Here is an 18,741-nt window from a genome sequence, read left to right as displayed (position 1 = left end):
TTGGAAAGTTTATATTCCACAACATCCTGAAAGTTCTTCCCTTGTTTCCCTTAAGTAGACAAATACGTAATGATAACATCATCTGTAGAAAATCAGCTTGATACTATCTGGGTAAAGGACTTGACAAAAAATACAGGCAGTTTTGTTCTTGCCAGTTGATCTAAAGGTTTTAACTCTTTAAGTTGGTTGATACCACTAGGGAAAAGCTGGAAGAGATTAACATGGCTCCTGAAGAAAAATATTCTTGAGGATACCTCCTTGGGGTGGAAAATTGCTGAAAGTCCTTCAGGACCAGAAACTGGAAATAATTTATTCAAGGTTGCCTTTGAGTCTGCATCCTTATTTTTGTCATTTTATTGAAAAGCTGTTTTCCATAGGCCATGCTGGAAATCTTATGTCTTTTAAGGTTTCCCCATCACTGATATAGAATGTTCTGGAGTTACTAGAAGATAGATTTTATAGGAACTGAAAACCTTTAATTGTTCTGATATTGGTAAGGATGCCAGTCTGCAGAGTACAAATAGTGTAATAAAAGTCTTTCGAAAGCACTAGATTGTTCTTTGAAATAGATAGTGGTTGATCTGCCTCATATTTAACTAAAAAAGGTGACAAGACTTGGTCAGTCATGTAAACACTTTGATGCTCTCTGTAGATAGGACAGGAAGGACAAGGAAGATGTACAGAAAGTGTTCCCATTTCCTGCTTATCTTGTGTCTCTGTCCCTTTCCTGTCATCTTTCCCTCAGGGCTGACTAGCCTGGAGCTTGTTGAAACAGTTTTTTTTGTTGTTTGTTTTTGTTTTTCAGCTGGCTGGTACAGTGAGGCAGTTTTAAAAAAGGGTAATTTTTTACATGAAACTGTGGACTTGGAGTACCCTGGCAGATCTAAGGTATAGGCTGTGTTAGTTAAGAAAGAAGGAAAATGAATTATGGGGAAAGAGGACAAAGAAAAGTACATTCAAAAGAGTGCCACCGGCAGTGGTTTCAGTTGTCTAGCGTATTGTGCCTAATTTGGGTGTGATCCTTTTTTGGGGGCCAGTCTGTTTTTTGAGCCTTGGATCTGAATGTTTTTATTTTGTTTTTTAAATGAATCTCCTTTTTCTAAGTGTTACTGAAATTGTAGAGAATCAAGAAGAAAAAAATGCATCCATAATCCTATCTTCCTAACAAAACCACTGTTAAACTAATGAAATACTATACTTCTAGCCAAATCTGTTTTTTTTTTCTCTGTAATTATTTTTTTATGTCTGGAATTAGAAAATGCCTATGTTTTTGTCTCCTGCTTCTGTGAAATGCCTTTTAGTGTGTCCTTGGAAAGCTGGCTCGAGGACAAATGTTGGATGATACCGTAGTGCATTAGCTAAATTGTCACTCTAGTCTGAAAAAGAACTTTGTATTATTGCATGTTGCTTTTTTCCTCAGTAGGTGGCTAGTATTTGTATATGCCATTACTATTAAGTAAATGAATAATCTTTAAAATTTTCCTGAAGCTGAGGATGATTGGAAACTTCTGAGAAGACTGTTCTTTTCAGGAATTATCCTGATTTGTGGCCGGGGTATTAGCTGCTGCTTTCAGACGTATATACGTACATATACATATATATACACGTATATATTTTTTGTATATAAAAATGTATATGTATATAAAAAATATATACATATATATTTTTGGTGGCTGGCTTGTATGGGGATCCAAAACCCTTGACCTTGGTATTATAACACTGTGCTGTAACTGAGCTAACTGGCCAGCCCTAGATATATATATTTTTGTTTGCTTGTTTCCAGTTAAATGAGTTCTTTCCTAAATGATCATATCCAGCTGTATTTTCTATGATGAAGTAATATACCATCATCAGTCTTCATTCTGGCTGACAAACCTAAATAGCTAGCTCTAGAGAATGAGTAATGGTGTCAGATAAGTTGGAAATGACCTGAATTCTCATTGGAGAAAACTTTTTTTGGTGCAGTGGTTCTGCTTTATTTTGCCTGAATCAAGTAAATTCCAGTACATTAAAGTCAGTTATAGTTTTAATGTAGCCAATTGTATTAGGACAGACTTACTTGAGAATTCCTTTTGACTCACACTGTAATGAAATTTTGCCAGTTTATTTTGTTAAAGCTAGGAAAATTTTTTTGAAGTTACTGGGTATTTAGCTAAATGAGCTGTACTTCTTAGCAATGCATCTAGAAGAAAAAAGGGAGGTCATGCAATTTGGGATGTACTCTTTCATGGGAATTTTTAATCTCAGATATCAGGTGTTAGAAAGGTTAGATGGCTTTTGTCATCCTTGTTACTTAATCTCGGCAGATGAATCTTTCTCCTCTCTTTCGTAAAAATAGGCCTACCTAATAATAAAATAGATTCATAGATATATTCTTAATCATTTGGTTATATCAGTTTTGTTCATCACTGTATCTTCTGTACTTTCTATAGTATTTGGTAGTAGCAAGCGCTCAGATATTTGTTGTATGGACAGTGTTGGTTATTGTTAATTGCAGAGTAATAAACCTTCCATTGTTCTTTTTTGTGGCTGTGGTTTAATTGGACTTGTTTCTTAAATTATACTAGAAAGCAAAGTTACCTTTATAAATTTAAGGCTCAACAGTAAAACCTCTTAAACATGTTCTTCCAAAACTTTAGGCTGAATAACTTTTCTGAAATGTCTTTTACTCTGTAATAGAAATAGATTTTAGAAATAGCTGTAGTAATTGTAAACTGTTGAGTAGAATTACTGCTGAGTGCAGTTTTCTGAGGCTCATATTATAGCACACTGTCATAGATTGCTGGGGGTAGCATAGTGAAAACAGGAAGTTTAATAATGAGTATAAATTTAAAAATTCTAAAGTTTATTGGAATAATTTGGTAGTGGGAAGAAGTATTTGGTGACTAATTTCTCTAAAGAGAAGTACAATTTCTCTGTTTAAAGTAAATGTATAAATGACCATTAAAACTGTACAAAGAGAAACATCCTAACTCTGTTTCTGTTTATTTCAGGCCTGAAAACAGAGTTAAATCACTTTCTGAGTTAAAAGACTATTAAGAACACAAGATGGGGACTCCTGGTTCTGGAAGGAAAAGAATGCCTATGAAAGACCGATTTTCTGCAGAAGATGAAGCTTTGAGTAACATTGCCAGAGAGGTGAGTCTGATAAACCCCCTCTCAACACTGAGTGGCATGGTTGAGAGTATTGTAAAAATGCTGGGATGACAGAGATATAGACATTCATTCATTGAATAGTTTCAGAATGTTTATTATGAACAAGATGTTATGGCTGGCCTCTAAAATACTGTAGTAGAATAAAATATGCTTGGATATTTGTTCAGCTCCTCTAAAATTACATTTTCATTTTATTTTTATGGTTTACTTGACTTCTAGGTACTTGTTCTAATGTATTGAAATTTAGAATTAATCTTCAGAATTTAAACTTAGGGTAATTAGAATGTTGAAGATAACTGTATTATAGAAATGCTCATTAGGCTGTGTAGTTAATATGATCCAGGACTTGCTGTATAAAAGCTGACAGAAACAGTCCTTATTTGGTGTCTGTTCAGGTTCAATGTCTTAGCTGTTTTTTGAAACATTGCAGTGGAATTTTTATGTTTAATTCTTTTAGCTAGTACTAGAGCTGCTGCATTTTTGTTTCAGTTTGTTGACAACTCAGAAGAAAGAAAAAGAAAAGGGAAGGGTGTCACCTTTTGAATCATTGGCAACATTTCCTGTTGTATATTGGGATATTTAAGATAAATCCCAGCTGGGATTTCTTAGGTGCCAACTTTGTTTCACACTCTCTGTAGCTGCAGACTAACTATAAACTTATCTGGTACAGGAATTGCTTAGAGTGTGATTAAAGTATATTCTTTTGGTGAGAGTTACTTTCTTATCACTTCCTCTTTGTTGTTCTTAGCAAATAACTCATTTAGGACTAGTGCAGTTTCCTTTTGACATATTACACAGTCTTCTTTTCGTCCAGCTCATTGTTATGTTTTCCTCTTGAAAGGCACTCAGTTTGAATTAGAAGTCAAATCCTGTATGAGGCTATTTGAAGTAAAGAAAAGTTTTTATCTAAAAACTGATAAAAATTATTTTTAAAAAAATCAATGAGTTTTTTTTTTAGATAAGGAGGTAAAAGGTATTTAAAAATGAAAAAGTAGGTATTACTTTACAGTGATCTTAAATATTTGCACAAATGAAGCATTTTGGAAGCCACATAATTTTAGTTGAAAATTGAAACTATCCAAAATGTTTACTTCTAAAATTGGAGGGATTCACCCAGATTTCTGTAACGGAAGAAAATGCCAGCACCTTCTAGGCTCCTTTTGTGTTGTCACTAAGTGTTTGAAATGTTGTGTGTATGTATGCTTCCTTTAAAAAATTCGGTAGGATTCTAACATCTAACACTTGTTGAGTCCTAGCTATCTGGCAAACATTAGTCTAAACTTTTAACATACATTAATTAATTTAATCCTTGTAAAATTCTGAGATTTTATTGTTATCACCATTTTACAGATGAGGAAACCATTGCACAGAAAAGTTAAGTAACTTTCCCAAGGTTACATAGCTATGAAATAACAGAGATTGAATTCAAACGCATGAAGTGTGGATTCAAAGTCTGTGCGTTAATTTAACCACCTACTATGCTACACTTTTTCTCGATCTTCTCCAACTCCCATATCAATAGCTTATTTTTCTGTAACTTTTCATGACTTTGAAAGCGATTTCACAAATTGATTTTCATAGAAATCTCAATCTAGATAGGAAAGGTATTGTTATGAGTTTTATTTGCAGCTGAGGAAACAGATGAAACTGAGAGAGAACAAAGTAAGAGGTATCAGAACTGGGGCTCATATCCAGCTACTTGTTCATTCTGCTTAACCATACTGCTTCCAGGAGAGGTGGGCTTTGGAGACTCATAAGTGTGGCTTTGAATTCTGGCTCTCCTAGTTGCTGGTTGAATAATTTTGAGTAACTTCTCTGGATTTCAGTTTCCTCATCTGTGAAATGGGAATAATGCTATCTTTCTGTCTCTCAGGACTGTTGTAATGAGTAAAAAGAGATAATCCGTGTGAACCTTTAGTACAGTGTTAGACTTGCAGTAGGCTTAGTTGCTTATTAAAAAGTAGAAATATATAGTGAGAATAGAGGATGGTAGAAAGGTAAAATAGACTCCTTTTGTAAAAGAAACTTATTAAGACAGGTGTTCTAAAACATAGCTGATCATCAGAATCTCCCAGGGAGCTTTATCAATGTACAAATTCCTAAGTCTTAACCCCATTCTTGCCAAATCTGAATCTATGGGGGTTGAGCTCAGAAATCTGTATTTAAGTATACACATTCACACAAACTTACACTTCTTCCTAGGGGATTCTGTTGGCCAGTCAGGTTTGGGAATTACCATGAACCAAAATGCAAAGATGATCCTATCCTGAATGTTCAGTTTTTTATACTTACAGGTTTTCTTCCTGACTTCTTCTTTTTTCTTTTTTTTAAAAGATGACCGGTAAGGGGATCTTAACCCTTGACTTGGTGTTGTCAGCACCACACTCAGCCAGTGAGCTAACCGGCCATCCCTATGTGGGATCGGAACCCATGGCCTTGGTGTTATCAGCACCGCACTCTCCCGAGTGAGCCACGGGCCGGCCCCCCTTCCTGACTTCTTGATGTTGTTATTTTGCATGAAATAACTGAGTTTAATTCAGTTATTATATTAGAAGTTATATAAAAAGTATATCTAGTTTTTATTTTTATCTTTAAGAGCTCTGAGTGTGCATATGCCAGCTTTAATAACAAGGTGAAAAGGCTTTAACCTGAAACATGAAAAGGCCACTTTTCTGTTGCTAAGATTTAAGACTTTATTTGCATGATGAGTGCCTAATGTGTGATGAGGTAGTTTTAAAACTTTAGAGGAAATATGTTTAGCAGTTTTAGTAGTTCTTTCATAGTTCTTTTAGATTCTTTCTCTTTCCTTTAAAGTTTTTATGGTCATTCATAGGCTGTTCATTCATACACTGGATAGTTAGCATTTACAGATAGTCCCAAATCCTTATTTTCTTCAGTAAGATCATATCTTTTATCAAAAAACATTGCCTTAAGTTAGAAACAAACAAAAACTAACAAAACCCCCACAATAATAAAAATGAAAAATAGCTTTATCTTTTTTTTTTTTTTTAGTTAAATCTTAAGAGTTTAATTTATCTTCACAATTTGAAGTTGACAGGGCATGCTATAAATAAAGAAAAATAGCCTCCTTTTCTTCTTGGTTAGTATCTGCTCAGGTTTCCATGCTTCTCAGTGCCAAAAAGTAGGCAACCAGAGAGAATGAGGAGAAGAAAGGGCATAAACATATTCCACAAACTGGATTATTTGCATGCTAAAAAATGAAACCAAATGCACTTTTAAAAGAATGGTAAAATATACATAGCATAAAATTTACCATTGTAACCATTAAGTGTATAGTTCTCTGGCATTAAGTACATTTACATTGTTTACTTTTTAGCTCCCACTTACAAGTGAGGACGTGTAGTATTTCTCGTTCTATGCTTGGCTTATTTCATTAACATAATTTTCTCTAAGTTCATCCATGTTGCTGTGAATGGCAGAATTTCATTCTTTTCTATGGCAGAGTAGTGTTTCATTGTGTAAATATATCACATTTTCCTTATCCAGTCGTCTGTTGATGCACACTTAGGTTGGTTCAAGCTCTTCCCTGTTCTAAATAGAGTTGTGATAAATATGGGAGTGCAGGTATCCCTTTGACATGATGGTTTCCATTTCTTTGGGTATATACCCAGCAGTGGAATTGCTGGATTGTACATGCAGTTCTATCAGTAGTTGTTTGAGGAAGCTCCATACTGTTTTCCATAATGGCTGCACTAATTTACAGTCCCACCAACAGTGTAGGAGGGTTCCCCTCTCTCTGCATCCTTGCCAGCATTTGTTATTCTCTGTCTTTTTGATCATGGCCAGTCTTAACTGGTGTGAGATGATATCTCAATGTGGTTTTGATTTGCATTTCCCTGATGCTGAGTGATGCTAAGCATTTTTTCATGTGTCTGTTGGCCATTTGTATATCTCCCTTTGAGAAATGCCTCTTCAGCTCCTTTGCCCATTTTTTAATTGAGTTACTTATTTTTTTCCTGTGAAGTTTGTTTGAGTTCCTTTTATATTCTGGATATCAATCCCTTGTTGGATGCATAGTTTGTAAATATTTTCTCCAATTCTGTAGGTTGCTTTTTCACTCTGTTAATTGTTTCTTTTGCTTTGCCAAAGCTTTTTAGTTTGATATAATCCCATTTGTTTGCTTTTTCTTTTGTTGCCTGATCTTTTGGGGTTTTCTTATTCATTAAGTCTTTGCCCAGTCCTACTTCCTGAAGTGTTTCCCCTATGTTTTCTTTTAGGAGTTTTAAAGTTTCAGGTCTTATATTTAGGTCTTTAATCCATTTTGAGTTGATTTTGGTATATGGTGAGAGGTACAGGTCTAGTTTCATTCTTCTACGTATATGCAAGTTCAGTTTTCCCAGCACCATTTATTGATGAGGCAGTCTTTTCCCCAATGTATGTTCTTGGTGCCTTTGTCAAAGATCAGTTGCCTGTAAGTACATGGATTGATTTCTGTGTTCTCTATTCTGTTTGGTCCAAGTGTCTATTTTTATGCCAGTACCATGCTGTTTTGGTCACTACAGCTTTGTAGTATAATTTGAAGTCAGGTAGTGTTATGCCTCTGGCTTTATTATTTTTTGCTCAGGATTTCTTTTGGGGCTATTTGAGGTCTTTTGTTGTTCCATGTGGATGTTAGGATTGTTTTTTCTATTTCTGTGAAGAATGTCCTTGGTATTTTGATGGGGATTGCATTGAATTTGTAGATTGCTTTGAGTAGTATGGACTTTTTCACAATGTTTATTCTTCTAATCCAAGAACATTCTTCTAATGTCTTTCCATCTTTTTGTGTCCTCTTTAATTTCTTTCAGTAGTAATTTGTAGTTCTCATTGTAGAGATCTATTACCTCCTCGGTTAAATTGATTCCTAGGTATTTTATTTTTTTTGGTGAGTATCGTAAGTGGGCTTGCTTTCTTGATTTCATTTTCTGCTAGATTATTATCAGAGTATAAAATTGTTATGGATTTTTGCATGTTGATTTTGTATTTTGCAGCTTTACTGAAATCGTTTATTAGCTCTAAGAGTTTTTTTGTAGAGTCTTTAGGTTTTACTGTATACTAGATCATGTCATCTGCAAACAGGGACAGTTTGACTTAGTCTTTTCCAATCCAGATGCCCTTTCTTTCTTTTTCTTGCCTGATACTTCCAATACTGAGTTAAATAGGAGTGGTGCGAGTGGGCATCCTATGGTAATTTTTCTTTTGTCTTGAAAACTGATTGTGTGTGTCACAATCACTGGCATTCTTAGAATTGAGGAAATATGTAATATATTTACAACTGTGTTAAATATTTTGGTTTGATTAAAGAGTGACAGGAGGAGGCTGGCTGGTTAGCTCAGTTGGTTAGAGGACAGTCTTATAACACTAAGATCATGGGTTCAAATCCCTATACCAGCCAGCTGCCAAAAAAAGTAAAATAAATTTCAAAAAGAAAGGAGCGACAGGAGGACTTGACATGTTTGGGGCTTTGGGAAGGTTTCCCTGAAAAAGCACCCTTTCAACTGAGTTTTGAAGGGTGAGTGGAATTGTTTAAGGGAAAGGGAGTTGTCAGATGTGGGTAATAGCTTTCCAGTCAGAGGGAAGAATGTACAACAGGCTCTTGAGGCCAAAGGAGTATGGAGAATTCAAGGAACAACAACAACAACAAAAACAGCCAACATTTATTGACCTCTTACCATGTACCAGGCACGGTTCTAAGTACTGTAAATGAATTTAATCCTCACAACAACCCTGTGAGGTAGTCTGCTGTTATTCGAGTTTTATCAGTGATGAATCTAAGGCTTGGAGAAGTGAAGTAACATGCCTAGGGTCACCTAGCTTGGAAGAGGAGAGCTGAAATTTGTGGTTAGGCTCCTGTCTCTTAACTTTTTTCCCTCCCACTACATCGCTGTGTAACAGTAACCTGGATAGCAAGAAGGAGAGTAACCAGAGAGTTAGGCAGGAGCCAGGTCAGATAGGCCAGTAGTTCTCAACCAGGGGGGTGATTTAGTCCCCCAGGGGACATTTGGCAATGTATGGAGACATTTTTTCATGTCACAATGTGGGGGAGATTGACAGTGTGCTACTAGCATTTGTGGGTAGGGGCCAGGGATGCTGCTAAACCTCTTACAGCATACAGTAAGCCACCCCACAAGTAAAGAATTATCTGCCTCAAATGTCAGCTGGGGTAAGATTGAAAACTCTGATACAGACTCTTATTGAATTCATTTGTGATTTTGGTCTGTATTCTAAAAGCAATGGGAAAACATTGAAGGGTTTTTGTGTAGAGGTATGACACAATCAGATTTGTGCTTCAAAAGAATAGTTTTACTGTAGGGTGGAGATTATATCAGAGAGAGGCATTAGTGGATGCAAGGAGATAAATTATGAGACTTGCAGAAATGATAGTGGCATAGTTTAGAGTGATAACAGTGGAGATGGTGTGAGGTGGTTGGAATGGGAAGGTAAGCAGTAGATGCTCAACAAGTGGCTATGGCTGGGTGGCAGAGAGGGAAGTTTTGGCTCGTGCATCTGGATAGATGGTAGGAAACGTTAGAATAGGGAGGGAAGATCACTTTGTTGTAATGTGTTATATTTAAGGTGCCTGTGAGACATCTAAGAGGAGATTTTGAAGAGGCAGTTTTGGGGATATGGAACAAGAGCTCAAAGGAGAGGTCCGGGCTGTAAATAAACGTTTGAGATTTGTGAGCATGTAGACAGTAATTGAAATCATGAGTATGGCTGAGATCATCTAGCAAGAAAGATGATCACTCCTTGGACTGAGCCCTAAAGAGCTCTAGGATTTCAAGGTCAAGTGCAGAGTTTTTCTTAATCCTGACACTTTTTTGATTATCGTATGTATTGGTTCAGATTGTTTTGTGGAAATTGGATTTGTCTGTAAAAATAGCTCTACAGGAGGCAGAATTACTCTTATTTAAAATACTTTTAAGTGTTCTCAGTGGTACACAAAAATTCGTAAAAGACTATGAGATATGAATTATTTTTAAAATTTTGTTTTGTAATTGACACATAATGTACTTATGAGGTACAGAGTAATATTTCAATACATGTATGTACTATGTGGTGGTTAAATCAGACTGATTAACATCTTCATCAGCACAAACATTTATTGTATCTTTTTGGTGAGAACATTTGAACTCTCTTGTAGCCATTTAAAAATATGCAGTAAATTATTGCTTACTATAGACACCTAGCACTATTATCGAATATTAGAACTTATTCTTCTTATCTAGCTGTAATTCTGTCTCTTAACCAGCCTCTCCCTACCCTTTCTTTTCCCCTACCCTTCCTAGTCTCTAGTAACCACAATTCTGTTCTCTACTTCTAAGAGCTCACTTTTTTTCCCACATGAGTGGGAACATGTGGTATTTATCTTTCTGTGCCTGTCTTATTTCACTTAACATATGACGGAGTAGTATTCCGTTGTGTATATATACCACAGAAATGTGAGTTGTTTTTTTAATTATGAAAAATTAATGTTTTTATTTCTACCCAGTTAAAAAAAACTCTCCCCCATTATACCTAGTGTTTTTATTAGACAAATCTTTTGAAAGAGCCAATCAAAGCTGTTGTGGTTTTAGTCATTTAGTATTCCTTCAAGTGGCATGAGTGCATGAATTCAGCCAATTCCTTCTGAATTGAGACCTTTCTCCACGTATTCCTCGTCTACGCACCTGGACTAAGGCGAAAGAGGGTGGGAGATGTTGTTGGGGTAGTACTCTGCTTGCACTTACTCCTACCCCATGCACAGCCTGGCCCTGGTCACTGTTTCTGTGATGGTCAGTGTTACTTTCAGTATTTCACTGTCCTTTGATTTGTTCCTCTTATCTAATTAAGGGAGGATTATTGAGCCCTAAGACTTAGTTTTGTCTCAGTGTGAGTGTGACTGCAAAATATTTGGTATAACTTTCACTGTCATAATCTTTGCCATTCCTGTGACTTAAAGGGATTTGGAGAAAAAAATTCAGATAGCACAGTTTCATTTGTTAAAGATATTACTGGCAACACCTTTTTTTTCTCCAAAGTATTTTTATTAGAGTTGTAATTCACATTTTCCTTTTTGGTTAGATATGTCATTGCAGATCCAAAGTTTCACTTTTTCTGTACTCCCAGTGTATTAGGTTGTATTCAGTCCTCAGCAATAAAGTCCTTAACCTTAGATTTTTTTTCTGGCATTCCAAAAGAATATTTTTGCTATCAAAAGATCTCTGAATAAAAGGAAGATATAGTTGTTTGACCTCAGAAAAAGGTGAGTTAAAATCCCTAAATTTTATCTAATTCATGTTGGTGTTTATGTTCAGAAAAATTTAAATATTTGTGCTCAACTACCAAAAGCTTTAAAAAAGTGGTTAAACATAACTACATTGTAAGAGCTAATTAAGAAAAAGGGTACCTGATGAGATTTTTGTACTAAAGGGAAGTTGCTAGGAGATGGAGTAATAATTTTTATTTGTTAATTTGGAAACCATGGCAGCATAATAAATATTGTCTCTTAATTTGTCTTTCAGTGTTCTTTCGGCATGAGTGTCATGGAAGAACAAACAAAATTAAACACAGTAAACTCTGAGTCTTAGCTACTTGAGTTAGTCATTTTCCTTGAATGTTTTACTTTGTAGACTTCTATATTTCAAATTTTTTGAAATTAAAGCATAGTCTGTAAAGGTCCAGATTATACCTTATCTCCATTTTATCCATGCCAATTACATAGGTTTTATATTATGGATATAGTTGTATGTGCAGGCTGGAGGTTCCAGACTTTGTTGGCTTTAGTTCAATGCATTTCTATCAAACTATGCATTTTAAAATTGCCTCCCTTTAAAACTGTTACATGATCACAGTAGGACACAAGTTTTAAAACTATAGGATTCTCTTTTAAAGTCATTTGAGTGTGTTTTCATTTACTACTCTTTTTGAAAATTATTAAATGCAGAAAGATTTTGGTAACAATAGTAACATGAGTCTAGTACCCAACGTTAACAATTGTTAACATTTTGTCCCCATTGTTTCAGATCTTTTCTTTAAAAAGATAGGAAGGAAGAGAGAAAGAAGACATTATATAACCCAAATTTATAAGGCCCTTTGTTTCATTCCCCAGGCCTATCTCACCCCCTCCTTCTTGTAACAAAATCAGAAAGTACCTTTTCTATGTTTTAAAAGTTTTAATACGTATCTTTATAAACAGTATTGTTTTATGGTTTTTTGTATATTGCTTTTTAAGTGCTCTACAGGCACAAAGGTGTGAACAGCTAGAACCATATGGGAAACTGCCAGTATGGCCGGAGAGGGGTTGGGGAATGGGAAGAGATGATATTGGAGAGGAAGTGGGGTCTCAATCATTAAAGGATTTGTATGCTGAAGAGTTAAGTTTTATTTTGAAAGCCGTGGGAAGCCATAGAAAGGAAAATCCTTTTTTAGATTTGAATCACAGTAAAATTGCTTTAGCTACCGTATTGAGAGTGACTGGTAGAAGGCAGAAAATGGTTAGGAAGCTGTTGTAGTCATCTTTGTGAGAGATAATGAGAGCCTGAATTAAGGCAGTGACAGTGGGAATGGAGAAGAATCTTGATGGGAGCTAGGTAGTTGAGACTTAGTGACTGAATGTAGGGGGAGGATTAAAAAGAGGGTAGAGCCTTATGATGATTTGTTTCATATTTTGGGTAATAGGGCAATTGATGGGGGCATATAAAGAGGAAAAGAATGTTTAAAGGAAAGATTATAAATTAAATTAGGGATCTATTGAGTCTGAGGTTCTACTGGGACAGCCCTAATTTTTAATAGCCAGTTGGATCAGGATTGTGGGAGAAAGTCTGGCTTAGACATGAAGATTTATAGACTATTCAGTATCACCCAGGAGAGAACATAGAATGAAAAGAGTGGGAAATCAAGCCTGGAAGCTTTAGTTAAGTTATATTTAAAGTGATAGCAGAGAAAAATCTGCTTGTGAAGGATTCTGAGGAAGAGAGGTCAGAGAGTAAAAAGGAAATTCAGGAGACACTAATATTGCTGAAAGCCAAGAGATGAGAATTTTAAGAAGGCATGAGTGGTTAATGATGTTGGACATCCAGAAAGGACAAGTGAGATAAGAGTAGAAAAATTCTATTGGGTTTGATAGCTAGAGGTCATTAGTGACTTTTGCATGAGCAATATCACTAAAGTGATTTGAGCAGAAGTCAGACTGCAGTCATTTGAAGAGTGAGAAGTAAGGGGAGGTGTGAGAAAACTTAGCTTTAAAGAGAAGACAAGTAAGAATTGAACCAGGGTGGGATTTTTTTTTGGGGGGGGGTGGCTGGCCTCTAAGGGGATCTGAACCCTTGACTTTGGTTGTTTTTGTTTTTTAAAGATGGAAGAGACTTTGAACCCACTTAGGATGAGGAGAATGAACCAATGGAAGGAGAGAGTGAAGACTGCAAAGAAAGATCAGATAGTTGGGGCAAGTTCCAGGGGGAAGATGGAGTTCACATAGCATGGTTGGAGGGGTGCGTGTGAGTGTGTGTAAGGATGGGGGAGGTTTGACCTTAAATACCAGGAGAAAGGACAGTCTTCCAGTGGGACTACAGAGAAGTAAAAAGGAAGGGTATAAGACTGGGAAGTCTGTTGATTGCTTGATAGAGTGTGGAGGGAATGCCTCCTTAGGTCTTAAAACTTCTGTCATGAAAACATTGGCACAGGACGGAACATAATAAAAGTATCAGAACTGGAATAATGAAAAGAGAAAAGTGCTGAACTGATGAGGTTTTGCAGGAAAACTTTTTCCATTGATAATGAAGGCCATTTATATTATATTTCTTGGAAATACTCTTCTTCTTGTTTATTTAAAAATAGGTTGCACATTTTTACTGTGAGACAGTGTTGAGTGGTGTCCATTTTGTTTTTAAAAGCCTGCGTAGTTCATCGTACAGTAGTTCTCCCTTACCCACAGTTTTGCTTTCCATGGTTTGAGTTACCCATGGTCAATTATGGCCCAAAAATGTTAAATGGAAAATTTTAGAAATTAACAATTCATAAGTTTTAAATTGTTCCCCATTCTGCTGCATCCCAGTTGGGATGTGAATCATCCCTTTGTCCAGCACATCCACGCTGTAGATGCTACATGCACCTTAGTCATTTAGTAGCCTTCTCAGTTGTCAGATCCACTGTCACAGTATCACAGTGCTCATGTTCACGTGACCCTTATTTTACTTAATAATGTCCCTAAAGCACAAGAGTAGTGATACTGGTAATTTGGGATATGCCAAAGAGAAGCCGTAAAGTGCTTTTTTTAAGAGAAAAGGTGAAAGTTGTTGTATTAGTCTGTTTCTGTTGCTTATAACAAAATACACAGAAGTGGGTAATTTATAAAGAAAACAAAATTTATTGCTTACGGTTTCAGATGCTGGGAAGTCCAAAATCCAGGGAACACTTATGGTGAGGGCCTTCTTTGGTGGTAGCTTTACAGCAATGCTGGAGTCACATTGCAGAAAATGATGGAACAGAGAGCCAGACTCTTCATGCTCCCCTTTTAAAGCCCTCAAAACCACATCTCTGACCACCATTATTAATCCATTCACTATGGCATGGTCCTACAATCTAATCACCTCTTCAAATCCCCACCGTTCAATTACCATAATAGGTTTTCCCGCCCTTAACAGTTACAATGGGGATTAAGTTTTAGGGGGACATTCAACCCAGGACAGTTCTTGACTTAATAAGGAAAGAACAAATATTGTATGCTGAGGTTGCTAAGATCTATGGTAAGAACTAATCTTCTGTCTGAATTGTGAAGAAAGAAGAAGAAATTCATGGTAATTTTGCTGTCGCTCTTTAAACTGCAAAAGTTGTGGCCACTCGCTCTTCAGACTGCAAAAGTTGTGGCCACAGTGCTTGATAAGTGTTTAGTTAAGATGGAAAGACATTACATTTGTGGGTGGAAGAAATGAACAGAAATATGTTCTGATTGCCATCAGTTGTTTGGTACTATCCAAGGTTTCAGGCATCCACTGGGGGTCTTGGAACATATCCCCAGAGGATAGAGGGGGACTACTCTACTTGATCCACACGTACCAGGTGCATCCCATCTCCCTCCATTTGTGGACTGTACTGTGATCTGCTAAGCCTCTCTTCCCAGATTATTTGCTTGGCAGGAGGTGCTCTCCCTTCTCTTTTATCCAGTTAAAACATTACCTTCCATGAAGATTTCTCCCATTCCCTTTTTCATAGAGTAGTATTCTATACTCATGCCTCTATTGTGGCTTTATTACATTGTATTAAAATTGCATGCTTTTGTCACCCCACAACTTTCATGCCTCAGTGTCTGCTGAGTAAACAAATGACTTTCAGGCTCTGGGCCCTGGTATCAAGGAAATGAGATAAGAAAATAGCTTGATGTACCACATGAAAGTTAAAAATCTTCTCTCTGTTTCCTATCTTGTAGTGGTTTCCTCTGTTCTTGGCCACATCCTAACTCTGATTCAGATTATCCTCTCTGATAACTACCAGAGTTGCTTCTTCCCATGTTGCTATATTTGTGCCCAAGTCTCATAAGAAGAAGAGACATAGTGTTTAAAATGATCTACTGTGTGTAAGCAGTTATGCTAGGTGCTGAAAATACAGAGTAAGATATGTCATTTCTGCCCTAAAGCAGCTCACAAAGTTGAGGCAGTCAGAAACACAATGCCTATAGGGAAGGAAGCACGTAGAAGGGAGAAATTAGTTTTGCCTGGCAAGGTCACAGCAGGCTTCTAAGAAGGGGAGACAGTTTAAGAGTTAGCTCCTTTTTAGCTACCCCAATTTTGGCAGTTTCCCAGTCTACTTAACTGGCCTTTTAGTAGCAATAACCCTGCAAAGTAACATAATCTACCAGCCTTATAAGCTGTAACCACTGACACGTTCAGAGCAATTAGTCTTCCCTCATGAATTTTACTGTGGTCTCTATCTTTTAAAAACCTATATTCTGCTTCAAGTTATCTGCCTTTTTTACCCCTCTGACTATGAGTAGACACCACTTTCTTACTAGAGTTTGTATTTTATAGAAAAAGACTTCAAGGCTAAATTATGCTTCAGTAGATATTGAATAATTTTTTGTGTTTGTGTATATGTGGCTGGCTGGTAGGGGCATCTGAACCCTTGACCTTGGTGTTATAACATTGAATACATTTTTAAATTACAAAGTATCAAAACTTTCAAACCTTTTCAATTTAAGAAAGCCACAGCAATGTGTAGGAATTTTCATTTCTATGTATATTAGCTTTGTACCTGTAGCCTCTCTTAGAAATTTAGCACACAAATGCCAATTTCGCTACTCAGAACTGCACACAATTTAAAACTTATGAATTGTTTCTGGAACTTTACATTTAATGTTTTTGGACCATAGTTGACCACAGGTAACTAAAATTGTGGAAAGTGAAAGCACAGATAAGGGGGGATTGCTGCACTGGGAAATAAGTGGGAATCTAACTGTGAGGAGCTGTTTTTGCCTTCCTTTTCCTATTCTTCTCTTCATGCTATTCTATGGAATTTTTGTGTTAACCACAAGTCATGGGGAGCCAGTGGAAGATTTTACACAGTGGAATGACATGATCAGAAATGTGTTTGGAAAGGCTGATTTGTCAATCATATAACCATGTTGAAGATGAATTATAGGACATATTTTGGAGGTAGGTAGATGTATTTGGAGGCAGTTGCAGTAGCCCAAGCAAGAAGTGAAGAGTTCCTGTTGTATGAGTCCATTTGTATGAAATGTCGAGAATAGGCAAATCCATAGAGACAGGAAGTAGATTAGTAATCCAAGAGACAGGAGCTGGAGGGAAGGAGTAATTGGGTGTGACTACTAATGGGTATGGGGTTCCTTTTGGGGTGATGAGATGGTTGTACATTCTTGTGAATATACTAAAATCCACTGAATTGTATGCTTTTAAATGGTTAATTTGATGGTATGTGAAAGAGGTAGAAAGAGATAGAGGGATGAAGAGTTCCTGAAATAAGCAAGAACAGTGAGAATAAAGAAAGCCAAGATGGGTTTGAGAGAGAGTCAGTGGCAGAGAATTGACAGTACTTGGAGACTGAATATTAGCAAGGTCCAAAATGAAGTAGTGCCTGGTTCTGAAGTTTCTAGTTTGTTTGATTGAATTGGTAGGGAAAGATCTGCTAGAAAAAGAGCAAGCTTGGAGAGTCATATAACGAACTATGTGAGACGTGTTGAATGTGTAATCAAGGCAAGCAGTTAAAAGTAAAGGTCCGGATTTGAGGAGAGACTTTGGGCCTAGAGACAGAAACGAGTGTATAGGAGTTGACTGAAGAAGCAAATCAGTCATACTTGCTGGTAGGTGATACTTTGTCTCCTCCACCCCCTTTGGAAGGTAATGTCTCATTTGCTCCTTATTCTCAAGTCTAGTGTTTTTGTTTTATAAAGCTGAGTTTTCTATTACTTTTCAGGCAGAGGCAAGGCTGGCAGCAAAGCGGGCTGCCCGGGCAGAAGCAAGAGATATACGCATGAAAGAACTGGAACGACAACAAAAAGAGGTAATTTGGGGAAATAACCCTAATTTTATGTTCATCTCCCCAATATTAATACTTGATTGGTTTACTTCTGATGTGAATCCAGTCCCCCAGCCCTTAGAAACACTGGGAATAGTGTAAACTGATATATGTATTTTAACAAGCCATTCTGTGTCAGCAAATTAAATGTGGTATTTATCTTAGATAATAACAACACACACCAATAAAGATCTTATTATATATGCTGTTATAAGTTATTGTAATGTTATAAGTACTTCTATTAGCTAAGGTAGATTTAGAAATGATTAGTATAGCCATAAATGTCCTAAGTATAATTAATTAAAAGATTAATTATATTATATCTATCTAGTAAAACAGTGTCAAGTCATTCAACCTTACAGTTTTGAAGCGTATTTAATAATAGAGGAAAATATTCATGTAAGAAAATTAAAAGCCCAACCAAAACTATATAACTATTAGGACCCAAGTTTGTGTTAAAAATTCTATATCCATATATAGGTTCAAAAACTGCTGGAAAAAAGTGGTTACTGTCAATGTTTTGGTTTGTCTGTGGTGGAATTATGGTTGGTTTTGCTTTCTTCTTATGCTTTTCTATAGTTTATAAATTTTCAATATGCTTTTATCATCAGAATGAAAAGCAGAAAAAAACAGGCATATGGAAATTAGGCTGATTAAAATAAAACAAATACTCTTTTTATTCATTCCTTCTGACTTTGACTTGGCCCTGAAAATTACCATAAAAAATATTTTTGAGGTTGTATTTGTATCAAGGGGGAAAAACCTGTGGGACACTATTAAGCCTTTTCTTTTGATGTTGGTGGTGGATTTTCTGCTTACCATTAAAAAGAAATTTATATATTCCATATTGTCATGGCTCAGAAAAACAAAAACAGTTGATATGTTGCTAATTTTTTTAAACCATGTATAGTTTCATATATTGAGTGCAGTTCTTGGCTTGAAATGGAAATGTTGTAATGCATTTTCTTTTATACTCCTAAAAGTATAATAAATAATAAGTGGAGGAGACAATTATTAAATACTATAAGTTCTATTTATGGTCCTCTAAACTACAGAGAACTATGCATCTTTTTATTA

At 36.1% G+C, this 18,741-nt stretch overlaps 1 protein-coding gene across 7 annotated transcripts in view; it reads left to right on the top strand.

The window, feature by feature from the left end:
• The window catches only part of LRRFIP2 (LRR binding FLII interacting protein 2), a 102,635-nt gene that overhangs the window by 16,730 nt on the left and 67,164 nt on the right, over window positions 1-18,741 (top strand). For all 7 annotated transcript variants that reach the window (XM_063114793.1, XM_063114791.1, XM_063114789.1 and 4 more), the window contains exons 3-4: window positions 2,994-3,138; window positions 17,563-17,649. In XM_063114793.1, coding sequence (XP_062970863.1) covers window positions 3,049-3,138; window positions 17,563-17,649 — 177 coding nt within the window. In that variant the 5' untranslated portion in view covers window positions 2,994-3,048. The remainder of the gene's footprint in view (window positions 1-2,993; window positions 3,139-17,562; window positions 17,650-18,741) is intronic.

Source organism: Cynocephalus volans, chromosome 11 (genome assembly GCF_027409185.1).
Source record: "Cynocephalus volans isolate mCynVol1 chromosome 11, mCynVol1.pri, whole genome shotgun sequence".
Taxonomy (NCBI): Eukaryota; Metazoa; Chordata; class Mammalia; order Dermoptera; family Cynocephalidae; genus Cynocephalus; species Cynocephalus volans.
The sequence above is the reverse complement of the archived record's forward strand: the minus strand, read 5'-3'. Positions and strand labels throughout refer to the sequence as shown.